Source organism: Pelophylax lessonae (genome assembly GCF_965119305.1).
Source record: "Pelophylax lessonae genome assembly, chromosome: 9".
In the NCBI taxonomy this organism is placed as follows: domain Eukaryota; kingdom Metazoa; phylum Chordata; class Amphibia; order Anura; family Ranidae; genus Pelophylax; species Pelophylax lessonae.
The window spans coordinates 3,799,783-3,822,929 of record NC_138776.1 but is presented as its reverse complement, the minus strand read 5'-3'; the positions used below and the strand labels follow the sequence as shown (position 1 = coordinate 3,822,929).

At 48.0% G+C, this 23,147-nt stretch overlaps 1 protein-coding gene across 1 annotated transcript in view; it reads left to right on the top strand.

Annotated features, from left to right (window-relative positions):
- The window catches only part of LRRC23 (leucine rich repeat containing 23), a gene marked incomplete at both ends in the record, with an annotated part of 25,517 nt that extends 4,767 nt beyond the window's left edge, over positions 1–20,750 (top strand). Inside the window, 4 exons of the mRNA XM_082269536.1 lie at positions 1,650–1,906; positions 9,960–10,090; positions 16,866–17,002; positions 20,519–20,750. Of these exons, the coding sequence (XP_082125662.1) occupies positions 1,650–1,906; positions 9,960–10,090; positions 16,866–17,002; positions 20,519–20,750 (757 nt within the window). The remainder of the gene's footprint in view (positions 1–1,649; positions 1,907–9,959; positions 10,091–16,865; positions 17,003–20,518) is intronic.
- Positions 20,751–23,147: the final 2,397 nt, after the last annotated feature.

Here is a 23,147-nt window from a genome sequence, read left to right as displayed (position 1 = left end):
TTATCCTCTTCCCATCACCAATCTCCCCTCCCACCTTTCCCAACCCCCCCCCAGCCCAAATCCTCTCATTCCCCATATAACCCCAGCACAAATCCACCCCCCCTGAAAATAATTCCCCCCTCCCAGCACAAATTCTCTCCAATCCCCTATCTTAGCACAAATCTCCCCCCCCCCCCCAAAAGAAATTCCCTCCTAGCACAAATACCCCTAATCATCCCTGCTAGCACAAATCCCCCCCCCCCCCCCAAAAAAAAGACAATTCCCCTCCTAGCACAATCCCCCCCTCCCCCCCCCCCCCACATTACCTTTTCTAGCACAAACCCCCCAAAATTCCCCCTTTTAGCACAAGTCTTCTACCCCCATCCCCCCTCCCAACACAAATCCCCTCAAATCACCACACCTCCCCAAACTTCCCCTCCTAGAACAATTCATATCCCCTGCCGCTCCCCAAATGCCCCCTCCCAACACAAATCCCCTCCCCCCAACCTCCTTGTGGTGCCCCCCCACCTCACATAATACTACAGTGCCCCTCCTGCTCACCCCTTGTCCTGGCCCTGGCTGTGCCCAATCACACCCCAGTGCTCTGTGTTGACAATCAACACAGAGCTTTGTACAGAGATAACGATCTCTTATCAAAGACATAAGAAGAGATCAAAGAGAAACGCGTTAGCTGTATTTCATGCACTGAAACAATGAACATTTCAACAAGACCTGTGAGTGACATGAAGTTTTGTAGGAGACGCTCCTCAATTCCCATCCCAGAGTTTATTCATTTGGAATGGAACCCCAGCACACTCTCGGGGCCCCGGTATTGGATGGTCCGAATGGGCCCTAAATCATAGTGCAGCATTGTAGACACTTCACTCTTCCATTGAAAACTTCACCACTTCTCTGGAAACGTATGGAATATGGACACAGATATGTAAACTGTAATGGTGTCGAGCGTTAGGACACCATTTTGTCATCACGGCATCCATTTTGTACAGTTCGTTTAAAATCTGTCATTTCCTTCCCCCCTCTCTCTCTCCCGGTAAGGTAAAGTAGCCCCCACCTTTGCAGTTTCAAGCAGGAATTGTGTCTCCAAAAAAACATCATGGGGTCATAAACCAGCAGATCTTATCTCAAAACACATCCTGGCAAGCCTTATCTGAGAGCAGATGTCCATTACAGGCTATGTGGAATTCCACAGCAAAGGGTCATTAGGAAAATGACCACAGTTACCCACAAAGTCATAACTTTTTACACAAACATGAACATGACAAAAAGTAGATATTTGGATGCCAGATAAAATACAGATCGAATTAAGATCAAACATGATAACTGTCGTTGCTAGGGGAGACAAACTAGCAATCAGATGCTTTACAGGTCAGAGGTTATTTCGAGATAACCCGTGTTTAGTGTCTGTGAATAGTAGATTCAATACCGTACCATAACATATCAGTTTCAAGCATGTAACCGTTACATAAACCATTTAGACCTTTTCTGGATCCATCCAAGGATACAAATCAATCAAATGAAATCTTGCTGTCCCTTTCCATGGTCTGAATCTGATTGGTGGAAATAGGACAGCGCAGAGTAATGTCAAATAATTAAAGAGAATGGTTTTGCTGACCCAGAATGTGACTTCCCTTTACATTTTCCTCCTACAGAGAGATCACCGACATCTCCATCCTGCAATCATTTATACATCTGCGCTACTTGGATCTCTCCCAGAATGCTCTGCGGGATCTCTCGTCTCTGAGCACTCTCCCTCATCTCCTGAGCCTACGTGTAGACCAGAACCAGCTGGTTAGTGCCAACGGCTTGGGAGAACTACCCTACCTACAAATAGCCAGCCTGGCATCCAACAACCTACAGAACCTCCATGGGCTTTCCCACCCGCGGCTGGAATCCCTTAACCTCATGGGTGAGTGATGGTCACACCATAGGAGCCACTTTTCTGGGGTTTCTCAGCTGCTGGCCCTACAAAAATGTCATATATGATGTCCGTACCTGAATTTAACTTGGTATAAGCTTCTTGAACCCCCCCCCCCCCATACTAACAATGAGAGAGGGAGGGGCAGGACTGGGAGCCAATAAGAGGAACCAGCTGGTTAGTGCCCACGGTCTGGGAGAACTACCCTACCTACAAATAGCCAGCCTGGCATCCAACAACCTACAGAACCTCCATGGGCTTTCCCACCCGCGGCTGGAATCCCTTAACCTTATGGGTGAGTGATGGTCACACCATAGGAGCCACTTTGCTGGGGTTTCTCAGCTGCTGGCCCTACAAAAATGTCATATATATGATGTCAGTATCTGAATTTAATTTGATGTCAGCCTTTCGAACCCCCCCCCCCCCCATACTAACAATGAGAGAGGGAGGGGCAGGACTGGGAGCCAATAGGAGGAACCAGCTGGCTAGTGCTGAGAAAACTACCTAACCTAGAAATACCCTGCCTGGCCTCCAACAACCTTCATGGGCTTTCCCATCCACAGCTGGAGACCCCCAACCTCATTCATGAGTCATGGTCACACCATAGGGGGCACTTTGCTGGCACCTCCCTATACTTCTGCACTAACAATGAGAGAGGGAGGGGCAGGACTGGGAGCCAATAAGAGGAACCAGCTGGTTAGTGCACACGGTCTGGGAGATCTACCCTACCTACAAATAGCCAGCCTGGCGTCCAACAACCTACAGAACCTCCATGGGCTTTCCCACCCGCTGCTGGAATCCCTTAACCTTATGGGTGAGTGATGGTCACACCATAGGAGCCACTTTGCTGGGGTTTCTCAGCTGCTGGCCCTACAAAAATGTCATATATATGATGTCAGTATCTGAATTTAATTTGATGTCAGCCTTTCGAACCCCCCCCCCCCCCCCACATACACACAATGAGAGAGGGAGGGGCAGGACCAGGAGCCAATAGGAGGAACCATCTGGTTAGTGCTGGGAAAATTACCCAACCTAGAAATACCCTGCTTGGCCTCCAACAACCTACGTTGGCTTTCCCATCCACAGCTGGAGACCCTCAACCTCATTGGTGGGTGATGGTCACACCATAGGGGGCACTTTGCTGGCACCTCCCAATACATCAGCACTAACAATGACAGAGGGAGGGGCAGGACTGGGAGCCAATAAGAGGAATCAGTTAGTTAGTACCCACGGCCTGGGAGAACTACCCTACCTACAAATAGCCAGCCTGGCCTCCAACAACCTACAGAACCTCCATGGGTTTTCCCACCCACAGCAGAAGACCCCCAACCATAGGAGGAACCATCTGGTTAATGCTGGGAAAACTACCCAACCTAGAAATACCCTGCCTGGCCTCCAACAACCTACGTTGGCTTTCCCATCCACAGCTGAAGACCCTCAACCTCATTGGTGGGTGATGGTCACACCATAGGGGGCACTTTGCTGGCACCTCCCAATACATCAGCACTAACAATGACAGAGGGAGGGGCAGGACTGGGAGCCAATAAGAGGAATCAGTTGGTTAGTACCCACGGCCTGGGAGAACTACCCTACCTACAAATAGCCAGCCTGGCCTCCAACAACCTACAGAACCTCCATGGGCTTTCCCACCCACGGCTGGAATCCCTTAACCTTATGGGTGAGTGATGGTCACACCATAGGAGCCGCTTTGCTGGAGTTTCTCAGCTGCTGGCCCTACAAAAATGTCATATATGATGTCAGTACCTGAATTTAACTTGGTGTCAGCCTCTTGAACCCCCCCCCCCCCCCATACTAACAATGAGAGAGGGAGGGGCAGGACTGGGAGCCAATAGGAGAAACCAGCTGGTTAGTGCTGGGAGAACTACCCAACCTAGAAATACCCTGCTTGGCCTCCAACAACCTTCATGGGCTTTCCCATCCACAGCTGGAGACCCTCAACCTCATTGGTGGGTGATGATCACACCATAGGGGGCACTTTGCTGGAACCTCCCAATACATTAGCACTAACAATGAGAGAGGGGGGCAGGACTGGGAGCCAATAAGAGGAATCAGTTGGTTAGTGCCCACGGTCTGGGAGAACTGCTGTACCTACAAATAGCAAGCCTGGCCTCCAACAACCTACAGAACCTCCATGGGCTTTCCCACCCACAGCTGAAGACCCCCAACCTCATTCATAAGTGATGGCCACACCATAGGAGCCACTCTGCTGGCACCTCCCTATACATCAGCACTAACAATGAGAGAGGGAGGGGCAGGACTGGGAGCCAATAAGAGGAACCAGCTGGTTAGTGTCAATGGCCTGGGAGAACTACCCTACCTACAAATAGCCAGCCTGGCCTCCAACAACCTACAGAACCTCCATGGGCTTTCCCACCCACGGCTGGAATCCCTTAACCTTATGGGTGAGTGATGGTCACACCATTGGAGCCGCTTTGCTGGGGTTTCTCAGCTGCTGGCCCTACAGAAATGTCATATATGATGTCAGTACCTGAATTTAACTTGGTGTCAGCCTCTTGAACCCCCCCCCCATACTAACAATGAGAGAGGGAGGGGCAGGACTGGGAGCCAATAGGAGGAACCAGCTGGTTAGTGCCCGCGGTCTGGGAGAACTACCGTACCTACAAATAGCCAGCCTGGCCTCCAATAACCAACAGAACCTTCATGGGCTTTCCCACCCGTGGCTGGAAGCCCTTAACCTCATGGGTGAGTGATGGTTACACCATAGGAGTTGCTCTGCTGGAGTGTCTCAGCTGCTGGCCCTACAAAAATGTCCAAAACCTGAATTTAACTTGGTGTTAGCCTCTTGCACCCCCTATGCATCCACACTAACAAGGAGAGAGGGAGTGGCAGGACTGGGAGCCAATAAGAGGAATCAGCTGGTTAGTGCCAATGGCCTGGGAGAACTGCCCTACCTACAAATAGCCAGCCTGGCTTCCAACACCCTACAGAACCTCCATGGGCTTTCCCACCCACGGCTGGAATCCTTTAACCTCATGGGTGAGTAATGGTCACTCCATAGGAGCCACTTTGCTGGGGTTTCTCAGCTGCTGGCCCTACAAAAATGTCATATATGATGTCAGTACCTCAATTTAACTTGGTGTCAGCCTCTTGCACCCCCCTATCCATAAGCAGTAACAATGAGAGAGGGAGGGGCAGGACATGGAGGCAATAGGAGGAACCAGCTGGTTAGTGCCAACTACAAATAGCCAGCCTGGCCTTCAACAAGCTACAGAACCTCCATGGGATTTTCCACCCACAGCTGCAAACCCTCAACCTTACGGGTGAGTGATGGTCACGCGGCCACGCCATAGGCGACGCTCTGCTGGCACCCCCTATACATCAGCACTAACATTGAAAGGGGGAGAAACAGGACTGGAAGCCAATATGAGGAACCAGTTGGTTAGTGCCAACAACCTGGGAGAACTACCCTACCTACAAATAGCCAGCCTGGCCTCCAACACCCTACAGAACCTCCATTGGCTGTCCCTCCTATAGCTGTACACCCTTAACCACATTTAAGAATGATGGTCACACTATAGGAGTCACTCTGCTGGCACCCCCCTATATATCAGCACTAACAGTAAAAGAGGGAGGAGCAGGACTGGGAGCCAATAGGAGGAATCAGTTGGTTAGTGCCCACGGTCTGGGAGAACTACCGTACCTACAAATAGCCAGCCTGGCCTCTAACAACCTACAGATCCTCCATGGGTTTTCCCACCCACAGCTGGAGACCCTCAACCTCATTCGTGAGTGATGGTCACACCATAGGAGACGCTCTGCTGACACCCCCTCTATATTATTATTATACAGGATTTATAAAGGGGTAAAGCTGCGCTAAATGATATATGTAATAAAACAATATAGTGAATAATAACTCTAAGAGATAGCAATAAGCTATCAAATAATCGTGCATTCAAACAGATCAATAGAAGTGACTCCAAATAAGTGTAATAAATTCAATGGAACACAAAGTCCATTACAGAATAAAGAGTCCGAAGATGAATAAATTAGTGTTCAAGGACAGAATCCTCCACCGCTAAATAATATTCTTTCCACCGTGCTGAGAATTGTATCACGCTAATGCGCTTACCAGATGAAGGCTATAATCAGGCATATATCACTCATGAGAGTATATCCAATCAGCTCAAACCAGGACCCTTGGCAACTCCACTCAGACCAGCAAGATGATAGACACCGCAGCACATAGATCCGGGCAATCCACAATCCAACAATGGTCATGAAAGAATAGTAGCCACCATAGTAAAGTATGTAAAGACGCACATTTATTTTAATGGTAAAACACTCACATGTATGTAAACGAACAGCGCTTGTATCGGCAGGATCTAGAAAACACCGCCGCCCGACTTCCGGGTATCACGTGGTGACGTCAGCACGCCTTCCCGGCACGTTTCGTCATAGATGACGTCTTCTTGGGGACCAGGATTTATATAGTGCTGACAGTGTGCGCAGTGCTTTACAATATGAGGGAAGACAATACAGTTGCAATACAATTCAATACGGGAGGAATTAGAGGGCCCTGCTAGTTAGAGCTTGCAACCCAGAGATAGGAAGGGTCAGGTGAAACGGAAAGCGATAACTGTGGGAAATGAGCTTATGGAGACAATGGAAGTATAGTTGTTAGTTGTGGGTAGGATAGGCTTCTCTGAAGAGGAGGGTTCTCAGGGATCGTCTAAAAGCTAATAAAGTAGGAGATAATTGGACAGATTGGGGTAAGGAGTTCCATGGGATTGGAGAGGCTCTGGAAAAGTCCTGGAGGCGAGCATGGGAGGAGATGACGAGGGAGCTAGAGAGCAGGAGGTTTTGAGAGGAACGAAAAGAGTGATTAGGTTAATATTTTGAGACTTAGGGGGGCCAGTGTGTCCAGGGAGGCTAAGAGTGAAGCGTTGTAGACAGAAGTGGCTAGGTTGGTGCAAGACAGGAGTGCGATTTTTTTTTTTTTTTTTTGAGGGTTGGGATGGCGTAGGTTTCTGCGGGTAACGGTAAGGTAGCTGGAGGGAGAGGAGGTGGAGGAGAGGGAGAGAGTGAAACTAATAAGGTAGTGATCAGAGAGAGGGAAAGGATAGTTGGAGAGGTTGTGCGGAGTGCATAGGTGGGAGAAAACGAGGTCAAGGATATTGTCTTCAGAGTGAGTAGAAGCGTGTATCCATTGCTTCAGGTCAAAGGAGGAGGTTAGACTCATAGGTGTGCGCAGCCTATTGCATTAGGGTGTGCACCCCAAAGTTTCAATACACATGCATGTTTGTGCCTACATGTATATGGCCCCCGGTACATTACTCTCCCTGCTGGCACAGTGAAATAGAAGTGCGTAGGCACTTCTCTTATGGCAGAGCAAGTCAGAGGGAGATCTTTCCCATCTCCTCACTGGCAAACAGAGCAATAATGCTAATGTGCCCTAGGTGATTAGGGTGTGCCCAGGCACACCCGGCACACCCTGTGTGCACGCCTATGGTTAGACTGAGAAGTTTGGAAGTGGTAGGAGTGTTAGTATTAATAGGGATGTTGAAGTCTCCAAAAATGATTGTGGGGATTTCGGAAGAGGGAAAGTAGGGTAGCCAGGCAGAGAAGTCATCAAGAAAGGTTGATACTGGTCCAGGAGGGCGGTAGATCACAGCTATCCTTAGAGAAACTGGAGAGAAAAGACGAATTCAGTGTACCTCAAATGAGGAGAGTGACAGAGAGGGAGGTGGGTGAAGTACCTGAAAGGTGCTATGTGGGGCCAGAAGGATCCCAACACCCCCTCCCTTGCATCCACAGGGTCTGGGGGAGGGAGTTCAGAAAAGACCACCTTGGGATAGGGCAGCAGAAGACGCTTCGGTAATGGCGAGTAGATTAAAAATATGCACTGTCACTCTAATAATGACACTGGCAGTGAAGGGGTTAACCCAGGGGTGATCAAAGGGTTAAGTGTGAGCCTAGGGGTTGCTTTCTAACTGTATGGGGGTGGGGCTTGTGGAATGACCATAGAGACCTGTGATCCTATATAGAAGGCGCTCTGTGATCATTCCAGAGAGAACAACGGTCAGCTGTGTTTACAACATCCGACAGTTGTTCTCTCTTCACGGGGAGCGATCACTGGTGGTGGCCGGCCCCGTCGCTTCCCCACTGCCTAATAGGGGCGGGGGCGCGCCCCCGGTAGCGCTCCTGCGAACCGGCATACAGCAAGTGGTTAAACATACCTTGGCATTAGGGTTGCCACCTCATTCCTTTATTCCAGGACACATATTAATCACACGGGTTCTGAGGCGGATATAATGCACATAAGGCACCAAGTGAGTTTAATTACCACTTTAATCCCGGTTCACACATATGCGATGCGGGAACCCTGCAAATCCACTGCGGTTTAACGCATCACATTCAAATCGCAGGCAGTTCACACTGCCATATGCAAATCGCTGGGGGTGCCAATACAAAGGTAACGACACCCCCAGATCAGTTCGCATATCGCAGTGCGAACTGTCAGTTCAGACAAGAATCGGATCACATAGGTGTGAATGCGATCCGATTCTGCTGCGGACCCATGTGTCCGAATGCGATGCGAATTCAGCCATACAATCTGTAAAATCTGTATTTGCATCGCACAGACATCGCATGTGATTTGCAGAGCAGTGCGCTCCGATTCACATGCGATGTCTGTCATTGCACTGATGTGAACCGGGACTTAATCAGCCACAGAACCTGTGTAATTAATATGTAACTCACTTTATATTGGCTAAAACAAAAAAGCCTGAAAACACCTACTAGCACACATAAAAATACACTAGAAAACCACCTGGGGGGGGGGTCTGTGTATAAAGACATTCGCTGTGTGGGTGTCTTAACTAAGGATATATCGGCGGCTGATATGCACTTTCCCCGATATATGGGTATCGGCCCCGGAACTGGCCGATATTGCCGATATTTTTGTGACATCATTCCGCCTTCTTAGGCCGCCTCCCTCGCCTTGGACAGATTCGTCTGGAGTCAGGACTAGTCTCACGGGAGTGTATCACAGCCATACACCCACCCACAGCAGCCCAGTGCCAGCCAGCCACCCACACCCACAGGTCTTGTACCAGCCAGCCACAGGCACTGTACCAGTGAGCCAGCCAGCCACAGGCACTGTACCAGCGAGCCAGACAGCCACCCACAGGCCCTGTACCTGCCACCCACCCACCACAGGGTGCCAGACAGCCAACCACCCACAGACAGGGTGCCAGCCAGCCACCCACCTACCACAGGGTGCCAGCCAGCCAGCCACCCACCACAGGGTGCCAGCCAGCCACCCACCACAGGGTGTCAGCAAGCCACCCACCCACCACAGGGTGCCAGCCAGCCACCCACCCACCACAGGGTGCCAGCCACCCACATCAGGGTGCCAGCCAGCCACCCACATCAGGGTGTCAGCAAGCCAGCCACCCACCACAGGGTGCAAGCCAGCCACCCACCACAGGGTGCCAGCCAGCCAGCCACCCATCCACCACAAGGTGTCAGCAAGCCACCCACCACAGGGTGCCAGCCATCCACCACAGGGTGCCAGCCAGCCATCCACCACAGGGTGCTAGCCAGCCATTAAGCATTAAACAAAAATGAACATGTTCAGTACCAGATTTGTGTCAAAAACTGTCTTTATTTTTCAAAACTTTAAATGTATAAAATATCGGCCCATATCGATACGTTACGACCAAAATATTGGTATCGGTATCGGCCCTGAAAAAACCATATCGGTCTATCCCTAGTCTTAACCATTCACATGGGCACCACGAATGTTTGCCGTATTGTTTGTAATATAACTATTTCCTATGATCATCAGCTCCATCTAGTGGTCATAATGCAGTATTTCTTCTGATTGAGGTATTTCAGAAACAATGCCACATTATAGCCACTAGATGGAGCTATAAATATATTACAAACAATATGGCAAAAAGTTGTGGTGCTCGAGCTCAGGTGTGAACCCTAAATACAGGAACTAACATCTCTTATGTTTGTGCCTACTTACCTTCCTGACTTGCCTATGTCTCATCAGGGAATAAACTGCATACATTGGAGAGTCTGGAATGCATAAAACTATACAGTCTGCACACTCTGGAACTACGAGCCAATCGGCTGCAGAGCACAGCCGGACTTTACCTGCCGAACCTGCGGAACCTTTACCTGGTGAGTTCTGAACAGAAATGTGATTGCCAACAATAAAAACCAAGTCTGAATGTACCAATGGATGCAGAGCGCACTGGAAAGCGCCAGTCAGGTTCCAGAATGAATCAGGAGTATAGGTCATGTGACATCGCAGTGGTGTGCCACCCGGAGACCCCAATAACTACTATAGGAGGGGATTTAACAAAAGAAAAACCAGGCTGGATTCTACTAACTGAACTACGGTAGCTAGACTTCTCTACTGGTGTGTTTCAGGGCCCTGCCTTTTCTTTAGGAGGGATGGAGCTCTGAAATGCGTTGGTGGCAACTTCTGGTACTGATTGTACATTTCAGGGTTTGTATTCCTCTGCCATATACACTATTTGGCCACAGGGCTGGGGACACTGGACCATCACACCTACCTATGGCACAAGGCCAAATGTTTGAAGGACAAGTCCACTGGTTTGGGGGTGCTGGACCATCACACTTACCTATTGGAGACTCTGGGCCATCACATCTACCTATTGGGGACACTGGGCCATCACATCTACCTATTGGAGACTCTGGGCCATCACATCTACCTATTGGGCACACTGGGCCATCACACTTACCTATTGTAGACACTGGGCCATCACACTTACCTATTGCACAAGGCCAAATGCTTGAAGGACAATCATTATTGAGTCACTGGTTTAGGGATGCTGGACCATCACATCTACCTATTGGGGACACTGGACCATCACATCTACCTATTGGGGACACTGGACCATCACATCTACCTATTGTAGACACTGGGCCATCACACTTACCTATTGTAGACACTGGGCCATCACACTTACCTATTGGGGACACTGGGCCATCACACCTATGTACTGGGGACACTGGACCATCACACCTACCTGATACACAAGGCCAAATGTTTGAAGGACACCCATCCTTATTGAGTCACTGGTTTGGGGATGCTGGACCAACACACTTAGTAATTGGGGACACTGGACCATCACACCTACCTACTGAGGACAATGGACCATCAGACTTATCTATTGGGAACACTGGACCATCACACCTACCTACTGAGGACAATGGACCATCAGACTTATCTATTGGGGACACTGGACCATCACACCTACCTATTGGGGACACTGGACCATCACACCTACCTATTGAGGACAATGGACCATCAGACTTATCTATTGGGGACACTGGACCATCACACCTACCTATTGGAGACACTGGGCCATCACACCTACCTATTGAGGACAATGGACCATCAGACTTATCTATTGGGGACACTGGACCATCACACCTACCTATTGGGGACACTGGACCATCACACCTACCTATTGAGGACAATGGACCATCAGACTTATCTATTGGGGACACTGGACCATCACACCTACCTATTGGGGACACTGGACCATCACACCTACCTACTGAGGACAATGGACCATCAAACTTATCTATTGGGGACACTGGACCATCACACCTACCTATTGGGGACACTGGACCATCACACGAAGAGCGTCTGCAATCGCTTGATTTATTCTCCCTGGAGAAGAGACGTCTGAGGGGGGACATGATAGCAATTTATAAATATCTCAATGGGGATCTCAGCTTAGAAAAAAAGCTGTTCATTCGAAGGAATTGCATGAGGACTTGAGGGCATACAATGCGATTAGAGGAGAAGCGTTTTAACCTCAGGCAATGCAGGGGGTTCTTTACTGTTAGGGCTACAAGATTGTGGAATTCTCTATCACAAGAGGTGGTTTCTGCGGGAAGTATGGTGGCTTTCAAAAGACTCTTATATGTACATCTCAAGGATCAGAACATTCAGGGGTATGAGAGATGATTACGGCCACACACACCTACACAGGGGGAACTGGATGGACTATTGTCTTTATTCAACCTCACCTACTATGTAACTATGTAACACCTACCTATTACACAAGGCCAAATATTTGAAGGACACCCCTTCTTATTGAGTCACTGGTTTAGGGACACTGGACTATGACACTTACCTATTGGGGACACTGGGCCATCATACCTATCTATTGGAGACACTGGACCATCACATGTATCTATTGGGGACACTGGGCCATCACATGTATCTATTGGGGGACACTGGGCCATCACATGTATCTATTGGGGACACTGGGCCATCACATGTATCTATTGGGAACACTGGGCCATCACATGTATCTATTGGGGACGCTGGGCCATCACATGTATCTATTGGGGACACTGGGCCATCACATGTATCTATTGGGGACGCTGGACCATCACATGTATCTATTGGGGACACTGGGCCATCACATGTATCTATTGGGGACACTGGGCCATCACATGTATCTATTGGGGACACTGGACCATCACATGTATCTATTGGGGACACTGGGCCATCACATGTATCTATTGGGGACACTGGGCCATCACATGTATCTATTGGGGACACTGAACCATCACATGTATCTATTGGGGACACTGGACCTTCACATGTATCTATTGGGGACACTGGACCTTCACATATACTTATTGAGAACGCTGGACCATCACACCTACCTACTGGAGACACTTGACCATCACATGTATCTATTGGGGACACTGGACCATCACATGTATCTATTGGGGACACTGGACCATCACACCTACCTACTGGGGACACTGGACCATCACATATACTTATTGAGAACGCTGGACCATCACACCTACCTACTGGAGACACTTGACCATCACATGTATCTATTGGGGACACTGGACCATCACATGTATCTATTGGGGACACTGGACCATCACACCTACCTACTGGGGACACTGGACCATCACATATACTTATTGAGAACGCTGGACCATCACACCTACCTACTGGAGACACTTGACCATCACATGTATCTATTGGGGACACTGGACCATCACATGTATCAATTGGGGACACTGGGCCATCACATGTATCTATTGGGAACACTGGGCCATCACATGTATCTATTGAGGACACTGGACCATCACACCTACCTACTGGGGACACTGAACCATCACATGTATCTATTGGGGACACTGGGCCATCACATGTATCTATTGGGAACACTGGGCCATCACATGTATCTATTGAGGACACTGGACCATCACACCTACCTACTGGGGACACTGGACCATCACATGTATCTATTGGGGACACTGGACCATCACACCTACCTATTGAGGACACTGGACCATCACACCTACCTATTGAGGACACTGGACCATCACACCTACCTACTGGGGACACTGAACCATCACATGTATCTATTGGGGACACTGGACCTTCACATGTATCTATTGGGGACACTGGACCTTCACACCTACCTACTGGGGACACTGGACCATCACATATACTTATTGAGAACGCTGGACCATCACACCTACCTACTGGAGACACTTGACCATCACATGTATCTATTGGGGACACTGGACCATCACACCTACCTACTGGGGACACTGGACCATCACACCTTATTAATGGGGACACTGGACCTTCATACCTACCTATTACACAAGATCAAATGTTTGAAGGACATCTCACCTTACTGAGTTCAGGTGTCTCCAATGAAGGGTACTGTTAATTTAGCAGCGTACAAAAACATTTTGGACCTTGTGGTAACAGTTTGGTAAAGGTCCTTTTCTGTTCCGGCATGCCTGTGTATGAAGCCAACTCTGTACAGACATGGTTTGATCAGTTTTTCTATACAGACATGGTTTGACCAGTTTGGTGTGGAGGAACTCATGTGACCTTCACAGAGCCCTGACTTCAAGCCTACTGAACACCTTTTGGAATTGGAATGCCGATAGTGAGCCAGGTCTTCTCATCCAACATCAGTACCTGACCTCACCAATGGGCAAAAATTCACACAGACCCTCCAAAACTTTGTGGAAAGTCTTCCCAAAAAAGTGAAAGGATGTTATAGCTGTAAAAGGGGTGTAACTTTATATTAATGACCATAGTTTTGAATTAAGATGCCCCACAAGCACAGAGCCTTGACCTCCTGACCTGAACCCTACTGAACACCCTTGTGATGAATTGAACTGCCAATTGTGAGCCAGGTCTTCTCATCCAACATCCGTACCTGACCCCACAAATGCTTTTAGCTCAGTGGGCACAAGTTTCCCCAGACACACTCCAAGATCTTATGGAAAACTTTCCTAGAAGAGTGGAGGCTATTGTGGGCACAAATGGAGGCCACCTCCATATTAATGGCCCTGGTTTTGAAATTAGATGTTGAATAGGCAGACATATGTAGGTGTGATGGTCAGGTGTCCTCACACTTTTGCCATGAAAGTTTATTTTATGAGCTGGGGACACCTGACCATCACACCTACAATGTCTTGCGAAAGTATTCGGCCCCCTTGAACTTTGCGACCTTTTGCCACATTTCAGGCTTCAAACATAAAGATATAAAACTGTAATTTTGTGTGAAGAATCAACAACAAGTGGGACACAATTATGAAGTGGAACGAAATTTATTGAATATTTCAAACTTTGTTAACAAATAAAAAACTGAAAAATTGGGCGTGCAAAATTATTCAGCCCTTTACTTTCAGTGCAGCAAACTCTCTCCAGAAGTTCAGTGAGGATCTCTGAATGATCCAATGTTGACCTAAATGACTAATGATGATAAATAGAATCCACCTGTGTGTAATCAAGTCTCTGTATAAATGCACCTGCACTGTGATAGTCTCAGAGGTCCGTTTAAAGCGCAGAGAGCATCACGAAGAACAAGGAACACACCAGGCAGGTCCGAGATACTGTTGTGGAGAAGTTTAAAGCCGGATTTGGATACAAAAAGATTTCCCAAGCTTTAAACATCCCAAGGAGCACTGTGCAAGCGATAATATTGAAATGGAAGGAGTATCAGACCACTGCGAATCTACGAAGTCCTGGCCGTCCCTCTAAACTTTCAGCTCATACAAGGAGAAGACTGATCAGAGATGCAGCCAAGAGGCCCATGATCACTCTGGATGAACTGCAGAGATCTACAGCTGAGGTGGGAGACTCTGTCCATAGGACAACAATCAGTCGTATACTGCACAAATCTGCCCTTTATGGAAGAGTGACAAGAAGAAAGCCATTTCTTAAAGATATCCATAAAAAGTGTCATTTAAAGTTTGCCACAAGCCACCTGGGAGACACCAAACATGTGGAAGAAGGGGCTCTGCTCAGATGAAACCAAAATCAAACTTTTTGGCAACAATGCAAAACGTTATGTTTGGCGTAAAAGAAACACAGCTCATCACCCTGAACACACCATCCCCACTGTGAAACATGGTGGTGGCAGCATCATGGTTTGGGCCTGCTTTTCTTCAGCAGGGACAGGGAAGATGGTTAAAATTGATGGGAAGATTGATGGAGCCAAATACAGGAGCATTTTGGAAGAAAACCTGATGGAGTCTGCAAAAGACCTGAGACTGAGATTTGTCTTCCAACAAGACAAAGATCCAAAACATAAAGCAAAATCTACAATGGAATGGTTCACAAATAAACATATCCAGGTGTTAGAATGGCCAAGTCAAAGTCCAGACCTGAATCCAATCGAGAATCTGTGGAAAGAACTGAAAATTGCTGTTCACAAACGCTCTCCATCCAACCTCACTGAGCTCGAGCTGTTTTGCAAGGAGGAATGGGCAAAAATTTCAGTCTCTCGATGTGCAAAACTGATAGAGACATACCTCAAGCGACTTACAGCTGTAATCGCAGCAAAAGGTGGCGCTACAAAGTATTAAGGGGGCTGAATAATTTTGCACGCCCAATTTTTCAGTTTTTTATTTGTTAACAAAGTTTGAAATATTCAATAAATTTCGTTCCACTTCATGATTGTGTCCCACTTGTTGTTGATTCTTCACAAAAAATTATAGTTTTATATCTTTATGTTTGAAGCCTGAAATGTCGCAAAGTTCAAAGGGGCCGAATACTTTCGCAAGGCACTGTATATATGTAGGTGTGATGGTCAGGTGTCCTGACACTTTTGCCAATAAAGTTTATTTTATGAGCTGGGGATGTATATCGAACATCCCAGTACATCACACTATTTGGCCCAAGGTTTGGGACCACTGGACCATCAAACCTACCTAATGTTTAAAGGACACCCTTATCATTGAGTTTAGGTGTCTCCATTGTTAATGCCGCAGCGTACAAAGACATTTTGGACCTGGTGGTAACAGTCTGATTTTGAGCCAGGTCTTCTCATCCATAATCCGTGACCCAACAAATGCTCTTTTGGCTCAGGGGACACAAGTTTCCCCAGACACACCCCATGATCTTGTAGAAAACTTTCCCAGAAGAGTGGAGGCTATTGGGGGCACCAATGGGGACCAACTCCATAATAATGGCCATGGTTCTGAAATGGGATGTTTAATAGGCATACATAGGTGTGATGGTCCGGTGTCCTCACTCTTTTGGCCAAAAAGGGTATTTTAAAAACCCATTGGGACTAAAAGAAAGCATGCTATGAAAATGCATAAAGGGGAGGAAGCTGTAGCACCAGGAAGGGGAGGAAGCTGTAGAACCAGGAAGGGGAGGAAGCTGTAGCACCAGGAAGGGGAGGAAGCTGTAGAACCAGGAAGGGGAGGAAGCTGTAGCACCAGGAAGGGGAGGAAGCTGTAGCACCAGGAAGGGGAGGAAGCTGTAGCACCAGGAAGGGGAGGAAGCTGTAGCACCAGGAAGGGGAGGAAGCCATGTCAATGAATTTATGATTGGAACTTTATAAGTCATTTTCTGTAAGTCCAACGTCTTCTGGGTTCATGGAGGTCTTTACCATTTGGTTGTCCTCAGGCACAGAATAACATAAAGTCATTGGAAGGATTGGAGCACCTCATCAGTCTGACCAGCCTTCATCTAAGAGACAACCAACTGGAGACCCTGGATGGCTTCTCAGAGAAAATGCGAGCTCTTCAGTACCTGAACCTCCGGTATGAAGATCCATTTCCACTAGGATACAATTCCCACAGACGTCCATGGCATGTACAGAAGGCTTCCTGCCTAATTATTAATGCCCCCCCTCCTGCTACCTCACCTGCCTACCCTATGTACTTACCAGTCTGCTCTGGTCCAGTCACATGATCCTGCAGCTCCAGCTTCCCTGTATTAGAGAGCAGCAGCTGCAGGGGAGAGGAGGGTGCGCTTGACAATGGCTGGAAACTCTGGGAGCGGTGACCTCACCTATTAGTAGTTTTGGGACAAGGTCCTCTAGAGCCCGGGGCAAACATGCCAAACTGCTTCCCTCCCCCCAAGAAGTATGAACATTATGTGTTAGCAAACCCCCCCCCCCCCCCAAAACAAAAGTTGAGCACTAATCAGCATTCTTGCCCCTAAGCATACATTCCCCCTCCTCCCAGGACAAATTTGTCCCCCCCTGTTGAAACCCCCCCACTCCTTGCACAAATCTTTGCCCCCTCCAAGCTCAAGTTCTTCCTCTCTCCCCAAATCCCCCCAGCACATGCCCCCCCTCCAAAAAAAAACACTCCTTCCAGCACAAATCCTCTACTTCTCAAACTCCCCCAATCCCCCCCCCCCAGCGCAAATCCCCCTCCTAGCACAAATTGTAGCCCCCCCCCTAAATTTCCCCTTCTAGAACAAATTCCCCCATTCATCCCTACTGGCACAAATCCCCCTGAAACAATTTCCCCTCCTAGCACAAATACCCTCCCCCTCTACCATATCACCTCTTCTAGCACAAACACCCCAAATCCCACTGACTGGCACAAATCCTCTTCCCTTACACCTATCCCAACACAAATTCCCCCAAATTACCTTTCCTAGCACAACCCCCCAAATTCCCCCTCCTGGAACAATCGTTACCCACCTGCTGCCCCCCAAATTCCTCCACCCAACAAAAATCCCCTCCCCCCAATCTCCTTGTGGCGCCCCCCATCTCACATAATACCACAATGCCCAGGGCAGCTGCCCAACCCTTGTCCCAGCCCTGCCTATCAACTCCCATGTCCCAGCCGTTGTCGAGTGCTCCCTCCTCTCCTCTGCAGCTGCTGCTCTCTGACACAGGGAAGCTGGAGCTGCAGGATCATGTGACCGGACCAGAGTGGACTGACAAAAGTAAGTATACCGATCTTTTTTTACATAGGGTAGGCAGGATAGGTAGCAAGGGGGGGGCATTTTTAAGAATAGTCAATGCTAGGCAGAAAAACCAGATGGCTTCACCATCCCCAGGTTGCCCCACTAACATCTTAGCCAGCCAGGGCTGTTCACATGCCACGGCACGCTGCAATATTACCTCTGCAGAATGTGACAAGTGGCACCGGGTCAACCCCTACAAGGTTATTTTTTGCTGTGTCCATCCTGCTGGGGAGATTTTCCTTCACTTCCTGTCTTGGAGACACAGCAGGAAGTGAGTTCTCCTGGGATTATAGCAGGGGTGTAACTACAGAGGTTGCAATTGCAACCGGGCCCCATGCTCCAGGGGGCCTGTGCAGCTCCCCTGTACACCTGGATAGGAGGGGGGGGGCAGCATGTAGAGAAATCACTGTCCTCCTTTTTCCTCCTGTAGCTGCAGGAGGAAAATGGAGAGATTGGTCCCTCTGCATGCGCTCCCCCCCCCCCCCCCGCCATTCCTCCTATCCAGTTCACTTGTGTTCTGCTGTCTCTGGGCCCCTGTGTACTCCCCTGGCCCCCTCCCCCCATACTGTGCTCTCCTGGTCCCCCCACCCTACTGTGCTGCCCCCTCCCCCCCATACTGTGATCTCTCCCCTCTCATGCCGGCTGCTGCAGGGGATGTGTCACAATAGAGAACCAGGAAGGGGTCAGTAAATATGTAATTTACCAGCTCCTTCCTTTTCTGAATGGACAGAGTCATAGTCAGTCACATTGTAAAAAAATAAAATAAATGATAAAAAATACAATTAAAATACCAAAAAATAAAAACTACTGACACCAGTGGGTGAACTTCCAGGATCACAAAGGTCACACTTGCGACCGGGTCCTGGCATTCCACCACCGTGGGGGGGTCCCAAGATGCCAGGAAGGAGGCCCACTGCAGAACTTGTGAAAGGGTCCCACTGCGGACCCATAATAAAGGGTTTCAGGATCAGTGGGACGAGCCCCAGGCTTGAAGGGAAGGACCCCGGCCATAGGTCCGGGGGGCCCCTCATGGTTTCTTGCACCGGGGCCCTGAAGGTTCTAGTTACACCTCTGGATTTCAGTGCTGCAGCGGATGAGTTTTTAGCTCAAACAGGAAGTTCACTGGACTTCTGGAAGGTGAAGACGTTTATTTCTCCAGCTGCTGCATTATAACATGAAGAAAACACAGGGAAATGATGTGCCTAGGGGAAAATACTGCTTCAGGTTTCTCTTCAGTGCTGCTTACATAACTAGGCGAGGATTCGAGTCCCGGTTGGGCAACCTTGATCTCTAGCAGAGATTCAGTGACCACATTCCTGTGATCAGCACTGGAGAGACTCTGGAACAGCGTTTTCTCCAGGAAAGGATTCTAGCCCTTCATTTATACTATATGTATCTGTTCCAAAGCTGTTTTAGCCAATCTCCAGTGAAAGGAAAAGTGCTCCCTTGTAGTGGGGCAAGGGTTAAATGCTCGTTTAGGTCTAGGGGTCCCCGAAAAGCACTTTTAGTTATCTGATTCTCTGCTGCTCCCAGCATCTGGTGTTCTTAGATACTTTGTAATGCTCCAGCAGTGGACTGTCCCTCGGTGTCCTCACATTCAGTGCTGGACTATGGGCTCTGCTTTGGGGTAGATGATGTCAGAGGAGCTGCAATTGCCGGAATGTAGGAAAGAAGAGTCTGCGGGGACTGGTCTTACAGCCTGGAGGAGCCTGCGGGAGCAGAGGACCGGGTAAATAGAACTGCTTTTTTGGGGCCCCCTAGACCTAAATGAGCATTTAACCCTTGCACTTCCAGGGCAGTCCCACTGCAAGGGAGCATTTTTTCCTTCCCCCAGATGTTCTGTTTCAAAGACCGCTTTATGCATTGGGGTACGCTCCTTTAGCCCTCGGTCTATCCCCCAGTATGGTCACCTGATGAATAGGCGCCCTCCACAGACAGCTCAACTCTTCAATAAGACACAGCAGTTTATATCAACCTAGTTTTACTGGTTAAGATGCAATATATGGGATGTTCACCGGTCATATCCAAGTATAAAGAGACAATAATCTTCTAAGCCTTGTGCCCACTCTAAGGCTGGTAACTTACTGAGAGAACCTGAAGAAGGAAGGGATCTAGCTAAGGACTAAACCAACTAACCCCAACATACGGGTAAACTAGGCTTTTACCATTTTACAGAGAGTAAAATACATGTTGTAGTTACACTGAGTTGCCACTAGATGTCACCATATATAGTGAAATCCAATGAAACAGTGAAGGATAAACAATAAGTGTCCCAGAACATTTGACATTGACTATAGTTCCATCTATATTAAGCCTCATCATAGCGGAGTTTCCTTCAATCTTCCCCTTTGCAGAGGTAATCTGGTGCCCAGGATACAAGAAGTGGAAAAGCTAAAAGTTCTCCCCATGCTCCGAGCATTGGTTCTAAGGGAGAACCCAGTCGAGGAGGAGGATGGTTACCGTCTGGAAACACTCATCGCTCTGCCCAACCTGGAGAGACTTGATAAAGATTTCTTTGAGGAGGAAGAAAGGACAGAAGCTGCAGAAACCAGGAAGACCCGGCTGGAGGACGGACTAAATATATAACGGAGACAGGGGATGGGATCGGGAGGGAAGATAAGGGATGAGACCTCTAGTCATTGTATGGGTGCGGTGCGGGTGAATGATAAACGATTGCTTAACCAGCTGAGGGTTTTGAATGTAAGAGCCACATCCTAAAACATCAATAAAGTTTTAAGGACGTATCTCTTACGTCCAACTCCTCTCCCCCTGCCAAGACCAAGGAGATCCGGCTGAAAGACAGATCAAATATATTATATGGGATAGCAGATAAGATTGGGGTGGGAGATAAGGGATTAGACCTCTAGTTATATGTGTGCGAGTGAATGATACATTATTACTTAACCATCTGAGGATTTTGAATGTAGGAGATATGTCCTAAAAGTTCAATAAAGCCTCTAGGACGTATCTCTTACACTCAATTTCACTCCACCTGCCAAGGACCAGGAGGACCTGGCTGGAGGACAGACTCAATATATAACAGGTGGATAGCGGAAAAGACTGGGGTGGGAGATGAGGGATGAGACCTCTAGTCTTTGTATGTGTGCGGGTGAATGCTACATTATCGCTTAACCATCTGAGGATTTTGAACGTAAGAGATACGTCCTAAAAGTTCAATATAGTTTCTATGATGTATCTCTTACGTCCATCCCCTCTCCCCCTGCCAAGACCAAGGAGATCCAGCTGAATAACAGATCAATATATTATAGGGGATAGCAGGTAAGATTGCGGTGGGAGATAAGGAATTAGACCTCTAGTTCTATGTGTGCGAGTGAATGATACATTATTGATTTTGAATGTAAGATATGTCCTAAAAGTTCTATAAAGCTTCTAGGATTTATCTCTTACGCCCAGCTCCACTTCCCCTGCCAAGGACCAGGAGGGCCCGGCTGGAGGACCAACCAAATATATAACAGGTGGATAGCGGAATACTGGGGTGGGAGATAAGGGATGAGACCTCTAGTCTTTGTATGTGTGCAGGTGAATGATACATTATCACTTAACCAGCTAAAGGAAGTTGAACGTAAGAGATACGTCCTAAAAGTTCAATATAGTTTCTAGGACGTATCTCTTACGTCCATCCCCTCTCCCCCGGCCAAGACCAGGAAGACCCAGCTGGTGGACAGACTCAATATATAACAGGGGACAGTGGATATGATTGGGGTGGGAGATCAGGGATGAGGCCTCTAGTCTTTGTATGTGTACGGGTGAATGATACATTATTGCTGAACCATCTGAGGATTTTGAACATAGGAAATACGTCCTAAAGGTTTAATAAAGTTTCTATGATGTATCACTAATGTCCAGCTCTCTCCCCCGGCCAAGAACAGGAAGAGATGGCTGGAGGACAGACTCAATATATAAGAGGTGGACAGCGGATAGAACTGGGGTTGGAGATAAGAGATGAGACCTCTGGTCTTTGTATGTGTGCTGGTAGATGATACATTATCGCTGAGGATTTTGAACGTAAAAGATACGTCCTAAGGTTCAATAAAGTGTCTAGGATGAATCTCTTACATCCAGCTCCTCTCCCACTGCCAAGACCAGGACAACCTGACTGGAGGACAGACCCAAACTATAACAGGGGACAGCGGATACGATTGGGGTGGGAGATAAGGGATGAGACCTCTAGTCGTTGAACATGGGGTGGTGTCAAGTGAATGATAAATTATTGCTTAACCATCCGAGAAATTTGAAGATATATGACTTAGAAATTCAATTAGGTTTTTAGGACGTATCTCTTATGTCTGTCCCCTCTACCAAGACCAGGAAGACCCGGCTGGAGGACACTCAATGGGGACAGCAGATAAGATTGGGGTGGGAGATAAGGGATGAGATCTCTAGTCGTTGAATGTGTGGTGGTGAATGATAAATTATTGCTGAACCATCCGAGAAATTTGAAGATTAAAAAGTTCAATTAAGTTTTTAGGACGTATCTCTTATGCCCATCCCCTCTGCCAAGACCAGGAAGACCCGGCTGGAGGACACTAAATATATAACAGGGGGACAGCAGATAAGATTGGGGTTGGAGATAAGGGATGAGACCTCTAGTCTTTGTATGTGTGCGGGTGAATGATGCTTAACCATCTGAGGATTTTGAACATAAGAGATATGTCCTAAAACTTCAAAAAAGTTTCTAGGTAGGGTGCATCACTTATGTCCAGCGTCTCCCCACCCCCCCCCCCCCCCGCCACTAATACCGGCAAATACCGGCTGTCAAAATGACACTTACAGATAGTCTGCAGGTGTCACTGAGTGAGTAGTAAGGCAGTAATGTATCATTCACCCGCATACATTCCTCATCTCTACAATGTATCAATGTATTGTTTCATTGTATCCACTAGTGCAGTCATAAAGAGATCAAAGGTGTGACCTCTGCATGGGGCATCACTTCAAAATATAAAAATGTATTCCTATTTATTA